General features: G+C 34.7%; 1 protein-coding gene across 1 annotated transcript in view; it reads left to right on the top strand.

The window, feature by feature from the left end:
• The window catches only part of ca10a (carbonic anhydrase Xa), a 201,809-nt gene that overhangs the window by 161,208 nt on the left and 22,218 nt on the right, over positions 1-18,383 (top strand). Inside the window, exon 5 of the mRNA XM_051124589.1 lies at positions 11,880-12,065. Coding sequence (XP_050980546.1) covers positions 11,880-12,065 — 186 coding nt within the window. The remainder of the gene's footprint in view (positions 1-11,879; positions 12,066-18,383) is intronic.

The following is an 18,383-nucleotide window of genomic DNA, read 5'->3' as shown; positions in this document are numbered from 1 at the left end:
AATATTCCAAGTCTTCCGAGGCAAAACGATTGATTTGTGAGAGGAATAGACGCGTTCACCGTCTCCATCCGGCATAAAGCTCAGTCTGTTTGTGCGTAAATTCAAAAAATGCTGCCAGAAGAAGCCTTAAGTTAGCCTTGGTTGTGAAATGCCATTGGCTCCTGTGTGTCTTGTGACCAGTTGTGTCATGCTAATGTTGGAGAGTATCTTTTTGAATGAGATGTGAGCGCGTTAATGGAGTGGGATTAATTTCAGCTATTAAAACCTTATGTGCTTGTTTATGGTCAGTTTCTGCAATAAATACCTGTGACTGTACTCATATTTGCCTGTTCTGTGTTTTATATTGTTCAGGAGTGGGTAAGTTTAGAGTAGGGGTGGAGTTAGGTGCTCCAATGAAAGTATACATTTATATAAAATTATAATTATTATTATTATTTTTACAAATGCATGCAAACCATTAAATTAGGGCAAACAGCTGAAATCAATGGAGGAACCTGCACGTCCAAAAGTGAAGGGGTAAAGGGGTACCTTGAGCATTAAAAAGCGACGCTGAAACGTCAATATGTGACAGATTTAGAGTGAGAACGTGTTGTCTGGAGCATCAGTGAGTGTTTGAACCTTCTGTAATAGTTGCATATGAGTCCCTCAGTTATCCTCAGTGTAAAAAAATGGATCTCAAAATCATACAGTCATTGTTGGAAAGGGTTCAAAAACACAAAAATGCTGAAAAACCAAAGAATTTGTGGGACCTGAAGGATTTTTCTGAAAAACAGCAGGCAGTTGTGGATCATTCAGGTAACAACACAGTATTAAGAATCAAGTGTATGTAAACTTTTGAACAGGGTCATTTTTATAAATTCAACTATTATTTTCTCTTGTGGACTATATGTAAATGTAGTTTATGTGAAATATCTTATTCAGCTCAGTACTAAATAAATAATAGCATGCATTGTTTGATCCCTCATATTTTGGTAAAATAATTAACATTTTGCAGAATCTGCAAGGTGTATGTGAACTTTTGACATCAACTGTATATGAAAAGCATTATATTAAGTGTCTTCTCCTACTTTTCTTAGTGATATTTATTGCCAGTTTATCAGGCAAGTATGATTTTGTTCCAGTCTTCCAGTTATGTGCACAATTTAAATTCACAACTTTGAATGGAAACCCAGCAACTGACTCAGTTATTTATTTCAGCAATTGAGCTGTTTGTTTTGGTTCACTAAAAAGGCATTTATTTGTGAATCAAACTATACTGTTCTATCATTGTTTTGCATACAGCAAATCATGTGAGTAAAGTATGTTCTGTTACACATTTTATACTGGTCTGAAACATGTTAGTTGTGATGTTGTGTGTGTGTGTGTTAACTCTTAAATGCCTTTTATCACCTGATGTTGTAATAACAATTACAAAAGAATGAAATAAAACATTTCGGTATCTTTTGAATCTTGGAAGTGTTCAATATGAGCTTGCGACCCTATACACATTTTACAAACTATTAATTAAAAAAACAAACATTATTTTCTAATTTGATTTGTTTCTTGTTTTATTGTTTATAATGAATAGACTGAAGAATACTAAGAAGTTAGAAGTTAACTTTAAAAAATGAATGAGGAGAATAACATCTCGAGTTGCTAAAGACCTGAGGTGTGTGTTGTTCAGAAGAATTCTGACTCTCACCATCTCTGGACTTCAAATTTTATTCCAGAAACTTTCAATTGAATTCTAGTGGGACAGGAACTGGTAAAAGTTTAAAACAGTAATTATATCTGGCAGTCGGCATATGAGCAAACTAAAAGTGAACTAATACAAATGGCATAAAAGAGAACAATCAAGCTGGTAAATGGGCGAGCAGGTACGCCTGACTTGAAATGCTAGGGACAATTAAGGAAACTGCTTAAAAGGTAGATACATGTGTCTGGTGAATCACTGCAGCTAACAGATCCATTTAAAGCACATTTAATTTTGCTAGCTGGATTTTCTCTGCACATTTTTTTGCAACGTGCAGTGAGGTTGCATGCTGGGACTTCTGTGTAATCCATCGCTTAGCAGTGTGTTAGTAATTAAAACTAGGAGCATTGGCATTACTGACCATTTTGAGAAACTGGATCAATTCTAAATTGAACCGAGTCTCAGAGGTCAATTTGCATTCATGTGTAGGGATGCATGGGCAAAAATGGCAAACTCCTTTTAGCTCGCTCAGATTTTGAAAGCAGAGATCTCTGAGGTGGAATTAAATTGAGGCAAGACATCGGAAAGAGCAAGCAGGAAAGCATGTCTGTCTGGACGCGAGTGACAGTGTGTATTACACCGAGGGCATGTTCAGGAGACAGCACTGCAGATATCTTTGACTGTGTCTCATTCCGCTCTCTAGTTCACTATGACGTCAGTCAGTACATTGTGAGCATAAATTTGGATGATATCAAAGGCCTTGATCCACCAAACACTGGGACTCTGCTAATTGAGAAGTTGCACATTAAAACGTAGCTGGTATTTACATTTTCATTTTAGCTGTTAAAAAGTACAGCCCGTTATGCAATGTGTGTCTGTCCTGTATTTTACTAATAAACATTAAAGTCCACTTACAAAAGTTTGCATTAGAGTTGTTGGAAAAAGATTAAAAATGCATGTTCTGTTTTAAAGGAGAACTCCACTTCAAAAACATATAATAGATTCACCTATAATATACTCACCCCCTTGTCATCCAAGATGTTCATCTCTTTCTTTCTTCAGTCATAAAGAAACTGTTTTTTGAGGAAAACATTTCAGCTTTTTTCCTCCATATAATGGACTGATATGGCGCCGATTTTGAACTTCGAAAAACTTGATCATTTTTTCTCCCTCAACTTCAAAAACGTCTTATAATGCTGTTTTACCTTTTTTGTTAAGGGTGTTGAATTTTATTTGCATGTTCACTTTGCAAAGACTGGGTCGGTACTTCTGCAGCGATGTAGGATGAATTTAAAATGATTTTTGAAGTTGAGGGAGAAAATTCGATTGGAGTTTTTCAACATACCCTAACTGTCTTGAAAATAGAATGAAATGAAAATGAAAATAACTGATCGTTTCGCTAGATAAGACCCTTCTTGCTCAGCTGGGATTGATTACAACCTCATTTGGGATCGTTTGAAGGCGCATTTAAACTGCATTTTGGAAGTTCAAAATCAGGGCACCATAGCGGTCCATTATATGGAGAAAAATGCTGAAATGTTTTGCTCAAAAAACAATTTCTTTACGACTGAAGAAAGAAAGACATGAACATCTTTGGATGACAAGGGAGTGAGTACATTATATGTGAATCTGTGTTTTGGAAGTGGACTTCTCCTTTAAAACAGAACATGCATAAATAAACATAAAAATAAATAGGAGTGCATTTTTAATCTTTTTCCAACAAGTTTCTTTTTCATGCACATTAGCGATAAACAAAATCAAAGACAGAAAGAAGGCTGTCTTTGTATATTTGCACTTGCATTCATTTCTGGTAAAATATATATATGTATATATATATATATATATATATATATATATATATATATATATATATATATATATATATATATTTTTTTTTATTTGATGATGCATTTCAGTGCACTGGAATTATTTTGACAAAGGGACAGTCCTAAAAAAATGGAGAAGTTAACTAAACTTGAGAGTAGACTGAGACAGACTACTTATTTTCAACAACATTCATGATAGTTTCAGTGTGACTTCTATTGCTTTCCTCTGCTTTTTTCCTTTGGCAGTTTTTCATTCTGACATTTTAAACTTGGGCTTCAAAAATGTTGTCACTAATCAGCATCTTGTCGTTGCTTTGACTAAGAGTTTCTGTTGAAATGACAATTTAGACATTTACTTTTCACTTTTACTTTGGCACTCCTTCCACCTTAATGAAAAAAAAAATCAAATCTTTTCATTTAATGAAATGCATTATGGTCTTAGCCTCATTCTCTTCACAGGGTGCCAGAAACAGTATTAAAATGTGCTCATTTCTACTGAAACCACAAGACCTGCTGGGAGTTTACAACAATCTAGTGCAGGCAGTGACCTTGTGAAGAAGCACACAAGTGCAGTGCTAATTTAGATCCAACACAAGATAATACTAAGATACACAATCAGACAAGAGTTCAAAGCAAGACTAATGGACCCAAAATTCACACATCAAGCAATACTAGACGAGGGAAACCTGTGAGGGTTTAAATACACGAGCGAATGATTAAACAAGACACATTCAGTGATCAGTGAACATACACGACATTGCCGTATCAGACAGCTGAGAAACGCAGACAGAACTGCGGAATACAGTCATAGAAATGGATAAATAAATCAAAACTAGGTCAGTACACTTAACAAGTGTGTGAATATTAAGCTGCGAAAACACTATTTAATAATACTATTATAACACGAATTAATATTTATATATCCTGCATGTTCTGCGCGTTTCTGTGTGAATGAATGGTTCAGATGCGCGATTTTGTTTACTACACATATACTGACACTAGAGGTGTTTTCAGCCTCTGCCGCCTCAATATACGAGTACATGAACATATAAACATGATCTCTAGAACTGCTCTGAGAGTCACTTCATGACTTGTAAGAAAAAACTATCGTCATATCATATACAAACAGAAACATCAACTCGTCAAAATATAAGTTTGGTTTAACTTGAAGAAGCTGTGACATTACTTAATTATATTACTTAATGTAATGACAGTACTGCTGCTACTAATAACATTATTAAAACATTATTTTTTAAGGAATATTTACCAGAAGAATTATTTGCCAGAATTTATTTACCAGAAAAATGTAAATATACAACAGTTTTTCTGGAAGAAATAAAAAAATTATAATAAGTAAAATATTAGAATATTTTTTCAAATCAATTAATTAGACATGCTTTTGATTATTACAATTTCATGAAACCATTCAAATGGAATCCAAAAATATAGAGAAAACAATCTGGTAAAAATAAAACAGAATTTGATTTCATAGGACCTTAAAATGTAATTTTTGTTAAACGTTTAATAAATTGCTGTTGCATTTTGTACATTTCATGATTTCAATTATTTAGACGTGATTTTTGATTAATATTTCGTAATTTAACCATTAAAACAGAGTCTAGACAATTTAAAATAGAAAAACCCAGAATTCAGAAAAAGTTAAATGGAATTTAGAAAAACAATCTAATGGAATTTGGGGAAAAAAGAAAATAGATTTCATAGAGCCTTAAAAAATTATTATTATTATTATTATTATTATTATTATTATTATTATCAAAACAGAATCTACAAAATTTTAATCGGAAAACACTGAATCCAGAAAAAATAAAACTGGGGGGAAAAAATTGGAGAAAAAAAATCAAATTGAATTTGGGGAAAAAAAGCAAATAGAGTTTGGGAAAAAATAGGACTTATTTCATAAGGCCCTAGGTAGTAAGGTAAGGTAAAAAGACTTCAGAATTGGTCCAATGTCAGAGTTGGAAACGTTGGAAATTTTTATTTATTTTTATTTATTTATTTATTTTTATGTATGCAAATTGTATAATATCCAAGGTACACATTTCTAGTATTTGTGCAGTTAATTCTCTTATTGTATTTTCAGAAAGTTTTGGAATATTTGTTCTCTCCCCAAATAATTTAATAAATTATTTAGAATTATAATTATAATAATATAATTTATATTTTTAACAATATTACGAGTTTAATTTTCAGATTTGTTGTATTTTTAATCCATTTTTTCTTTGTAAACTGCAAAAAGTTAATCATACTGATTTCAAACTTAAGGATTCATTGGTTTGAATATACATTGAACCAAAAAATATCATAACATCTTAGTTGATAATTCAGTATACTTTATTTTTGACAAAACATCCCATGTTTTGGTAGCGACTGCACATTTTTGGTAGCGACCACATCACATTACAGAATTTTAACTTTCAAACTAAAACACCACTAAAACATACTAAAATAATAATAATAATAAAAAAAATGATTTCCCCCAAATAAAGGATTATGTGTTCCCATTTGTCACTACACAAAAGTTTTGATCGTGACAGTTTCAGTAGTGATCATTTTAGATGCTAATCAGCACATGGTTAGCTAGCACAGTTCCGAACAGTGGTACACAATTAAAAACAGCAGTTTTCACCAATTCTGTAGAATGTAGTAAACATCTGTACTGTTTTGAATGTATTGTGTGCTGCCTATTATATCCCACAATCCTATGTATGATTGACTGGTGGAATGAATTAAACAGTGTCTAAAGGAAAAAGGAAAAAAAAAATAGAATGACCATATAAAACAACATAAATCCACTTATGACTCATTTCTGAGAAATAAGCTTTGTAGCCACTTAAATATTCACTTGGTTATTAACACCCACTTAAATATGTTATAGATCATTAGACATTCTGGTAAAATTTTGTCTGGCTATTTTGTTTGTCTAGTTTCTCTAGGCTGTACCTTTATATTAAAACACAGTCTATTTAGTAGTTGACTGACTGGGCAGAAAGGTATTGGCTTAGGTTTCAGACACTGCCAAGGGATAAAATCTACAACTTCAAAATAAAGGGCCGACATAAAAAATGAGAGACAGACATAAAGCAAAGAAACCCCAGAATGGTTCTCTCTCATTGATTGACAGTATGTGTGTAGTGTGATAACCCTCTACCACCGAGACGTCTGATTCAATTTAGTTACTGAGATTGCCAGCTACTTTTTATGTAAGTAACTTGTAAGTGTACTGTGCAGCTGTAGTGTAGTACTTCAGAAGTCATTTGGCTACTTGAAATTCTGAGTAGGTTGCGAGTAGCTTGTCTTTTGATTCATACAGTGATTCATGGATTTCAAGGGGGTTTGTTGGATGTACAACACTGGCAGCAAGAAGTGTGAAACAACAAGTCGTTTGTAATGATTTTTTGGTACTTTTTTGCTATACGTTGTAATAAAGAGTGAATTTTAATAAACAGAATTTTTTTGTTTTTTTCAAATACAACTACACATCTTTTCTGTAATTTCTACACAATTGCTGAAAGCCAGTTATATCCTTAGCGAACTATTATGTTCAGTGATGATTACACAACTCTTACACTGACCGATCAGGACAGTACATTGGAGACTGTGAAATAAATTGGTTTACATCCTTTTCATCCTGATATCAGGCTTTCAAATCCTTACAGAATCTCATAATGCCAATCCCCTTGACAGAGCATGTGCTTCTCTAATTTCTTTATTTCATTGCCGTCTCGCTGGAGCATTATAATAGCGTTCATGATATTAATTTCAAAGCGTGCAATCATGATTACCTGACCAAGAGAGTATTACCAACATCAAACAACTGGCCTTTTGGCTTTAAGCTAGTGGAAACGATGTTTCATAGATTAAACCCATGCTTATGTGATCTTTACATAAGAATCCTGGAATAGATATTGAAAAGCTTTAGAGCTTTTTATTGGTTCATTTGATCTACACACCACACACGTATATGTATGAAAATATATAAATATGTACACATACAGTCCTCGATTTCAAGTTCAATACAAAATGTTATGGTGTTTTTGTAGTTGTTTTCAGAGCAGCGCGATGCGTCAGCCATAGAATTGTTAGATCAACAAATTAAAGCGCAGTCGAGCATTTACTAGCATGATTTTGAATTCATTAATACAAATTATGAAGTGAAACAGCTCAATGCATTCGGGAAAATTAAAATGCCGAGCCGAAACAATACACAGGCTAATGTTTATGAGAATCGCAGTGCATGAAGTCAAGAAAGTAAGAGTACGTTCTCCATCTGATGATCTTTTTACCCTCTGGTAACATCTGTGCTGGACTGGCTGTGGGAGGTGTGTTGCAGTCTGATTTTTCAAATCAGTTGGGTATATTGCAAGAAGAAAACACAAAAACACCATACATACATCTCGGATAAAAAGCTCATATATATACACAAGATGTTCAGCATGGACTGGCTCATCAATAATAGACAAATTCCTACATTTTGGAAGGAATAAAAACATCTAGTGGAATGGATATTCAGCTTCTGTGAGACTGAGATTCTGTTGTCGAACTGTAGCTGAAAACATCTCAGTTTGTCATGTACGGCAGACAGGGATTTTCTCCAGCGAAGCCGCACAATGAGTCTTTTCCCCTTTGCCATCTGTAGTTCATGAATAATCATTGAAAAATGACCTCTTCAGGGTTTTTCAAATGTCTTGCCCTTTTCTCGGACGAGTCCAGCACCCAAAGGTAACTGTGCAGATTGGTGATCCTTTAAGAGCGGTTCTACCGTTTCTCTCAAGGATGGTCTGCACTCCTCCCATTCCCACTCGTTCTTTTCCCCACCATCCGTCCCTCTCTCTTATTCACCTCTTCTCTCCACCCTACACAAATCATTGATTTTTCAGAGGTTCTATAAAATATTTACGATGTGTGGGCAGACCTCTTTCTTTGGGAATTTGGTGAGGGGAAAATCATTTTGAAGGCAAAGTCGTAAAAGGGAAAAAGAGAAAGACAGACAGACAAAAAGAGAGAAAGAGAGAGGGAGAGAAAGGCAAAAAAGAAAAGGCAAGATAAGAGCCATGGAAGCCTTTCTAGCATCGTGTTTGGAATATCAATGGCTCACTTTGGAACAACTCCTGAATATAAATAAATAAGCAGATACACTGATAAAGATTGCTATCCGTGGTTCTTGTATCTCCATGCTCTCTTCTTAAAGCCTCAGATCGAATCGATTCCAAGCAGATTCTCTCTCTCTTCGGCTCGGAGGACACACTTCTTTTGTTTTCATTCTTCCATCTGTCACACCAGCTCCTTTCCTTCCACTTGAGTTTTTACATGTTACAGTATCATTGAGAATGAGAATGTAATTTAATTACAGAACACTGTCTGTTTTTCAGGAAAACGATTCGATGTAGAGATGTTTCTTCAACTATAGACACTGTAGCCCTGTCTTTTCGGATTTTCATTAGCATGCTGGGGTGAAAATGAGGTGATGGAAATATATATGACAACTGTAGTTAGTAACTTCATCTAGGTTACTTATTTTGGATAATGTATTCGGACTAATTTTTAGGTTACGTTTTTAAAATCAAACTATTTAAAAAAAAAAAAAAAACATCATATCAACATCATAAAATACATTAAACGTTACATTAAACCAGGGTTTCCCAAACTGGGTATAATGTAAGCACTGCAGTGTGTTTGTGAATCAGTGAAATGCTAATAGTTAACTAAATCATAAAAATGTAAAATAAAAACTACTGAAACCCTTGAACACTAAACATCGAAGTCTTACAAATTTGAAATATTTTTGTACAGACCTTATTATTTGTTTCATGATTGGTCTCATTGCTAGAGAGATGCTATTTTTCATCAAATTCATAAGCACGGTTTGCACATTTTTAATATTTTTTTAAACATTTGTGAATACAGTCAAAGCTAAATTGACACAGTAGCACTTTTAAAAAGGAAAATTAAAAATAGAAAAAAAAATAGGGAGAATCAATAAATTATGAATAATTCACTGCCACTGTGTGAATAATATGCAATTATGTATGAATATCTATCTTTTATGCAAAAGTTTGTAAACCCCTTGCAGAATCTGTGAAAATGTAATTATTTTTAACAAAATAAGAGAGATCATACAAAATGCATGTTATTTTTATTTAGTACTGTCCAGAGTAAGGTGTTTTACATAAAAGATGTTTACATATATTCCACAAGACCAAAAAATAACTGAAATTATTCACATAACCCCCTTCTAAAGTTTTCGAACCCTTGGTTCTTAATACCTTGTGTGGTTACCTGGACGATCTACAACGTTTTTTTTTTTTGTTTGTTTGTTTTGCGATGGTTGTTCATGAGTCTCTTGTTTGTTCTGAACAGTTAAACTGAGCACTGTTCTTCAGAAAAATCCACCAGGCCCTGCAGATTCTGCTATGAAAAGCTATGAAAAGAGTGGCACTTTATCTCACAGAGTACGACGCAGCCTGCAGAAGTGACATGCGTGGTTGTTGTCACCACTAGAATTTCCTACTGTAGCCAAAGCACAATAAACTCATTTAACCTCTTGCAAGGCCCATATTCACAAAATATAGACTTCTGGGAATCCATACTCTGGTCTCAAGAGACCAAGTTAAGTCATTTCGGATCCAAAAGCATCCAAAATGTTCTGGTGTTGCTAGAGGAGGAGTACAGTGAGAAGTGCCTGGTTCCCACAGTGACGTTCAGTGGTAGCAAAGCTCTTATAGAGGGATGTATGAGTGTGATCTAATACAAAAACTGAAGGTGCTACCCTCCCCTCATTCCCTGCATTATTGGGCATTTTTTCAGCATGACAATGAAGATTTTCGTTCTCTCAAGGTGAAAATCCTTCAGTGGACATGTATTTCACTCAATCTTAACATTCTTGAGCAGCTGTGGGGGATTCTGTCGAGACGAGCTGAGCAAAACTCCCCATTAAAAACCAGGGCATTTAAGGAGGTCATCCTCTAGGAGTTAAACAGGACAGATGTGAAAATTTTTTATGAACTTGTACATTCAGTGCCAAGAAGGGTCAGAGCAGTATACTTAAAGTTCTGGAGGACATACTAAGTACTAGAATATTATACATTTGCTGAATTAAATCTAGGGTGTACTCATTTCTGCAATACTTCATTTAAACAAAACTGGTTAATTTACTTATCTTCCAGAAAATATTGGCATGTATTTTGTTGTTTTTATTAAGTATATGTTTAATACATTTCAATTTTGCCATCTTTCCATGCATTATATTAGTGATCATTAAGAAAATACATCTTTTATATTTATTCAGAGGGGGTGTACTCATTTATGCTGTGCACTATATATATGTCTAATTTCTTAGCTAGCATTTCATACATCTTGCAAATAATATTGGCACACAGCTTGTTTAAAAATGAGACAAAATATTCTGTTGACAAGATATATTTAGCTTAATTTTTCTTCATACAGCGTCTCATGAATCTAACATGCTCTTCAGTGACATTATAGTCTCCTTTGGAAAAACAGGTACAGTACAGGTACAGTAAATAAAAAACTTTATTAGGGTTGGCACCTATAGCCTTGTGGTTAGTGCATCGACATATAGCGCAACTGCGCTCACAGCGACCCGAGTTCGAATCCCGCCTCGAGGTCATTTGCCGATCCTGTTCCCCTCTCTCTTACTAGTGCCATCCTGTCAGCTCTCCACTGTCTTCTCACAATAAAGGTGTGAAAAGCCTATAAATATAACTTTAAAAATATAAATATAAAAAAAAAAAAAACTTTATTAGGATCTAAATTGTTGGTTGTGGTTGAAAATATGCAACAAATTACAGAAAAGTGTTCTAAATATGATGGCTCATTATAGTTTTAAACTATTTTTATATGTTTTTTTTAATTTAAGATTAAAAAGTCTAGGTCAGGGACAAGAGATAAAGAATAAAAATCTTTATACTTTCTTTTATTGGGGCATGTCCGGATGACCCTTTAAAAGAAAGCCCCTTAAAAATTGTCAGCTTAAACTTATCCCATCACCCAAATCAGTGGCTGGACCTTCAGTAAAATCTGATACAACCGTTTTTTGGTTTAAATCAGAGTAAAGGCAGCATCAAGATATGACAGTTATTTCTTTATAAAGCCAACAAATAGCAGTTCTTGTGCAGCTGGTTTTCCATCTGGCTTTAACTTAGCACCTTTTCTAGCTCATTTAGCACATAACCTTTTCTAAGACAAGCGCATTATAAATCAGAGTAGCCATCCTTAAATAAATCTGTGCCCCACTTGTCAAAGGTCTGGACACATCATTGGTCTTTTTACCGTTTCTTTCCATCTGTTTGATTAGTAGTTCTCGTTTTAATTCTTTGGCAACTATTTTTTTTTTCCTAAAGGTGGGAGGGACGATGTACAACACCGGCCGTCATGTCTCACTCCGACTGGACAAAGAGCACCTGGTGAACATCTCCGGTGGACCAATGACGTACAGCCATCGTCTTGAGGAGATCAGGTTACACTTTGGAAGTGAGGACGGACAGGGCTCTGAGCATCTCCTCAATGGCCAGGCCTTCTCTGGGGAGGTGAGCTACGTCATGAGTGTGCTACAGATCAGATTGTAAAGCGCCAGTAGCTGAGATATTCATCAGCCTATTGATCTCTGAAGGTCACCATCAAGTGCAAAACATAAAGACAGCAGGCCTCGAAGGTCAACAGCAGGTGTAGGCTGAAAGCAAAACTCTCCATGGCACAGGTCTAAAATATTTAGATGTTTTGTGCATCGACAGATAGCCATAGTGTGCCTCAGAGCATGCATTTCAAGAAATGTTTAACATGGTTTGCATTACAGTTCGCACCCTGCTGAACAATATCCTTTAACATACTGAAAAGCGCATCAATATTTTGGGCTGCAGTAGTCCTAACTGTATTGCTGATAACTTACTGTGCTCATTCTCCCACTAACAGAGCCATAACATTGGGGAAAAGCATCTCAATTACACTGGCGGTGTAAATTTAGCATGCGCTGCACTGCGGCTTTTATCATTTGATAAAGTCACCAGTCAGTGAAGTCCTGACATTTCTCTTTGAGGGTAATAAGACCGACGATTTGTGTGGCAACAAAATAAGCGTGAGCTTGACAGGCAAATCCCCAGTAATTAATGATTATAATTTCTTTCCCCCCCGCGGCAGCCAGCTGATAATCCAACAATAATAAAACAAAGTGTCAACAGTCTATCAGGGCAAAGGCGAAGCGTGACCCGGGCACCAAAAGGCCAGCTCCGTCTTTCACTTTTATGTTTAAACCATTAATTCTCAAGGTAGACAACAGTGGTGAAATCTATATTCATTTCTGCTGTAGTTGTTATTGCTTCAGCTAATGAATTTATGCCTTGATTGTATCTGGAGAAAGATGTCTGTTAGCATTCCCATTCATCTCAGTTGTTCGGCTAGTGCTGGGCTCCAATGAAGTACACTACCATTTAAAAGTTTGGGGAAGTAATGGCTACTGAGTTAAGCTTTTCCATAATTTTAAGTTACATTTTAAAAATATTAAAATAGAAAAGAGTTCTTTAATAATGATAAGCAGTTACGACTTCTTTTAAAAACATTAAAAAAAAAATCATACAGATTTCTTTGCATCTTTTGAATGGTAGCCTGTGATTGACCGTTTAGAGGAGAAGTTCACAGATAATGTATTCACCCCCTTGTCATCCAAGATGTTCATGTCTTTCTTTCTTCAGTTGTAAAGAAATTGTTTTTTGAAGAAAATATTTCAGGATTTCTCTCCATATAGTGGACTTCTATGGTGCCCGCTAGTTTGAACTTCCAAAATGTAGTTTAAATGCAGCTTCAAATGGCTCTAAACGATCCCAGCCAAGGAAGAAGGGTTTATCTAGTGAGTGGTTATTTTCTAAAAAAAACATTGATGTAGGACGATTTTGAAGTTGGAGAACAAAATCAAATTTTCCAACTACCTTACCCTAACTATCTTGAACCGGAATACACAGAGATCACGCAGAGCTAGACAAGACGAGGGTTTGAGGTTAAAAAGTATATAAATTGTAAATTTTTCTTTTTTTTTTTAAGAAAATAACCAATCATTTCGCTAGATAAAACCCTTTTTCCTCGGCTGGGATCATTTAGAGCCCTTTGAAGCTGCATTTAAACTAACTTGGGGGCACCATAGAAGTCCACTATATGGAGAGAAATCCTGAAATATTTTTCTCAAACAACATAATTTCTTTACGACTAAAGAAAGAAAGACATGAACATCTTGGATGACAAGGGGGTGAGTACATTATCTGTAATTTTTTTGTTCTGGAAGTGAACTACTCCTTTAATGGTAAAATTAAGACTCGTCTCACTTTTAATTTAATGAGGTGTAATGTGAATTGCATGGCCAAATCCTGAAGGAAGTTAAACTGGAATTTGAGTCATAATGACAGGAAGAATTTACTGAATTGTAATTCAAATAATTTCAAACCAGGCATTCTAGGGAATGATCCTGCCATGGTCCAAAAAGGTGAATTATATCAACAAATATTCACTGCCAGTCAAAAGTTTTTGAACAGTAAGATTTTTAGTGTTTTTTTTTTAAAGAAGTCTCTTCTGCTCACAAAGCCTGCATTTATTTGATCCAAAGTAACTTATTTTTACTATTTAAAATACGTTTTTCTATTTAAATATATATTATAAAATTTAAGTAATGCCTGTGATTTCAAAGTTGAATTTTAAGCATCATTATTCCAGTCTTCAGTGTCATATGATCTATTCATAAATCATTCCAATATTCTGATTTGCTGTCCAAAAAACTTTATTGTTAAAAATAGCAGAGTAGATTTTTAGAATAGTCAGTTCACAAGAACTCTTTTGTAATCTTAGAATTTTGAAATCTTTTGTAAAATTTTCAATTTAAAACACCCTTGCTTAAAAAAAAAAAAAGAAAAAGTATTAATTTTTTAAGCTTTTGAATGGTATAGTGTATAATGTTACAAACGCTTTTTATTTCAGATAAATGCTGATCTTTGCATTCCAATTCTATTATATTGGTTTTAGAACTATAGAACTATAAATGCAGACTTCTTTAAAAAACATTAAAAATCTCATCTCACTGTTCAAAAACTTTTGACTGGTAGTGGAAATGTAAAGCCTATAAATTTAAGGCTTTTTAAAAACAATTCTTTGTCAAGTCAACAATCAAAGTTTGCCTAGACAGACTTTACTTTTCTAGTTAAAAATTACAGTTATGTGAATTTAAATTCATTTTAAAGGGATAGTTCATCCAAAAATAAAAATTCTGTCATTGACTACTCACCCTCATGCCGTAAGAGATTTGTTTATCTTCGGGACACAAATTAAGATCTTTTTAATGACCCTCCATAGACAGCAACGGAACTACCACATTCAAGGCCCAGAAAGGTACATCCACATAATAGTCCATGTGACATCAGTGAATGCCAACTCCTGCATCAAACAGCATCACATGCATGCGAAGACTGACAAATGGTTGAAAAAAATATTTTTGTTTGTTATTTTGTTTGTTCTTTTCACACAAGTATTTTTGTTGGACTGTTTTAATGATGTCCTTACCACCTTACTGGGCCTTGAACGTGTCAGTTGTATTACTGTCTGAGCAGGGCCAGAAAGCTCTTGAAATTTAAAAATATTTTCATTTGTGTTCTGAAGATTAACAAAGAGCATACAGGTTTGGAACAACATGAGGGTGAGTAATTAATGACAGAATTTTAATTTTTGGGTGAACTGTCCCTTTAATTCATCCCTAAACTTACTTTTACATTCGAACTGCAGTTCTGCATCCTGTTTGTTGCCACAATTCCAATTCAGAAATTGGAATTTAAAAGACATCCTCAATGTGCAGGGTTTTTTTTTTCCACCTAAGCCGAAATTACCAGGTAGACTAGAAACTCTAGAGCAGAAAGAAAATGACGTCATGTTTATGAAACAGTTTTCAGAATCACTCTTCCTCGTGCTCAGGAATAGCTCTGAAAAAAAAAAAAAAAAAAAAAAAAAAACGTCTGAGAATGTAAATTAAACCAAATGAGCCGGGACTGTGGCTGTCCTTGAAAAGAGAATGGAGAGGAAGAATATTACAACTTAAAATGACAAACACATTCCCAACCAGTGACTGTTTTGCATTCAAATGCAGCCAAGCTTTTAAGCTTTATTTGGATGTCTGTCTCCGTAACATTCAACACGGCTGCCTTTCTCTTCTCTCATTTGTTCTATAGTAATAAAAGATTATGTTTGAATGATGCTCACGGTACCCAGAGGGAAGTTGCTTCTCTGCGGATGCGTTGCAACACCTCTGACTTAATACATGCCTCATTCTCCCAGATCCGATATGGGCAGTCTCACGCACAAGCCGAAAATGAAACACCAGTGATGAAATGAGTGCTAAAATATTCAAGGTGTTTTTTAGAAACTTGCCTAGGTGGTTTCCCATTGGAGAAAAAAAAACATAAGAGCAATAAGCAATGTGCTGCATTTTAGATACTCGATCTAGCATGCACAAACAACTGAAAAGCTTTTTACAAAGATTTGCCTGTGTTGTGTTTGTCTGTGTTATGTATCCATTACACATACTTCACTGTCTCTCAATAAACCATTTAATCATTTTGCAGGAATATACATTTAGTTTATAGGTGTATTAAGGGGATAGCTCACCTTTAAATAGCATTTTTGTCATCATTTATTTGCGCTCATATGAAAAAGAAAAGAAGATATTTTGAAAAATGTCTCTTTTTTTATGAATTCTATTATAATCAACGGGGTTCAATATTGTTTTATGGAAGCCTGTTTTGACCACTGAATAAGAATTGTAAAGTGCCCTATTATGGATTATGAAAGGTTTATATATTGGTTTTGGGAGTCTCCAACAGTAGTTTGACATGCATGCAAGATCAAAAAACACTTTGTGTCTTATAATATGCATTTATTTTTACTGTATTTGCTCGACGACTCCCAAACGATTCGCTTCAACAATACATTTTTCCAAATCCCTCCTTTGCGTGATGCTAATCTGCAGTGATTGGTTCAATGACCCAGTCTGCTGTGATTGGTCTGTTGTGTGCAGCACATTTCAGAAATGAAACGTCCATCACCATTACTTAACCCAAACAGCCATAATATATCCGTTAGCCCAACGCAGAATATGTATTGATAAAGCAATGCAGTTTACACATCAATGTATTGCTCTATTCTTTATCATAACTCCAAGTAATAACAAGGACAAACATTCATTCATCGAAATTTCTAATAGGGATGTCACAAAACTCAATATAATATCGAACTGTTCTGTACGACATCCACGGTTCAATACGAGCTTGTGAATTGCGGTTTTTCGGTTTTGCATTTAAATAACTTCCTTGTTTTACTTCTCTCGGATTTTATTGTATGTGTGCCCGCGATTTCACGTGCTAAAATGAGGAAACGCTTCCCCGCTTATATTTGAAAAAGAAACACGTAGAGCATCTTCCATTTTAATGACATGCAATGATAAGCCTTTCTAAACCTGTTGTCCAACAAAGGTTATAAAAACAAAAGTTATAAAAAACATTATAACTTGTTTTTAATTCACAACATTAGTCGAGTGTTTGAAATAACTTCCTTATGTGATCTGATGTGGATTCTCATCACAGAATGAGGCAGACAATAAATTCTATACTCATATTCTATGTATGTTGATTAGCAATGGCTTATGAAAATACATGAGATGGCTTGAAGAACACAGATAAACCATATATTATTGCAGACGAGTGTTTATTGTCCTTACATTTCGTCATTCAAAACGTTTAACATTATATCTTGTTTTTAATCAGTTACAGCAATAGCGATGCTTTTATCCATATTAGAGAAGCTGGAACGGAATGTCATGCTACTTCTTTGACGCATATGTGTTTTTTGCACGAGGGCGACCTCTGGCATCCAGTATGAATGAAACCCATTCTATTTTGTGTAAAAATCGAAAAAATTATTCCTCTCTCAAAAGAAAAATTAAGCAGACATACTAAACCACGTTTTGTCCAGTGTACAGGTTTACGGGAGTATTTTATTAATTTGTTAAAAACCCACACTTAAGTGGCAAGATATCAGAACCGAACCGAACCGAACTGAAAACCATGGTTAAAAACCGAGGTACGTATTGAACCGTGGACTAACTGTATTGTTGCATCCCTAATTTCTAGACAATTGCGAGCGAACAGATATTGCTGTTAACCAGTTAGCACCAAAGCTGGTAGAGACCTACCAGCTGCATGAAGCGAACACAACACACACAACAAAATATGTATTTTGCATGCTACAGAGTACATGAGAGAAATAATTTTTAAAGGATTACTCCACTTTCAGAATAAAAATTTCCTGATAATTTACTCACCCCCATGTCATCCAAGATATCCGTGTCTTTCTTTCTTCAGTTGCAAAGAAATTAAGGTTATTGAGGAAAAAAATTCCAGGATTTTTCTCCATATAGTGGACTTCAGTAGTGCTCAAAAGGGCTCTAAATGATCCCAGATGAGGAATAAAGGTCTTATCTAGTGAAACGATCTGAAACGATTTTTTCTTTAAAAAAAAAAAATATTTATACACTTTTTAACAACAAATGCTTATCTTGTCTAGCTCTGCGATGCGCATACGTACTCTGGTTCAACACAGTTAGGGTATGTTGAAAAACTCCCATCTCATTTTCAACTTCAAAATCATGGTGGTTGGGTTCAAGTTTTCCTGGGTCTGCGCACACAACAAGTGGGTGACGTCAACATGAAACAGCTTGGGATTAGTTTTAAAAATGACTTGTTTAAATGAATCGGAGTCGACTCATTTGAGAGACAATAACTTTATACACGTTGCACTTTCAGATTTAAAACTTTGCAGGATGTTTT

The sequence above is a fragment of the Labeo rohita genome, chromosome 12 (genome assembly GCF_022985175.1).
Source record: "Labeo rohita strain BAU-BD-2019 chromosome 12, IGBB_LRoh.1.0, whole genome shotgun sequence".
Taxonomy (NCBI): Eukaryota; Metazoa; Chordata; class Actinopteri; order Cypriniformes; family Cyprinidae; genus Labeo; species Labeo rohita.
The sequence above is the reverse complement of the archived record's forward strand: the minus strand, read 5'-3'. Positions and strand labels throughout refer to the sequence as shown.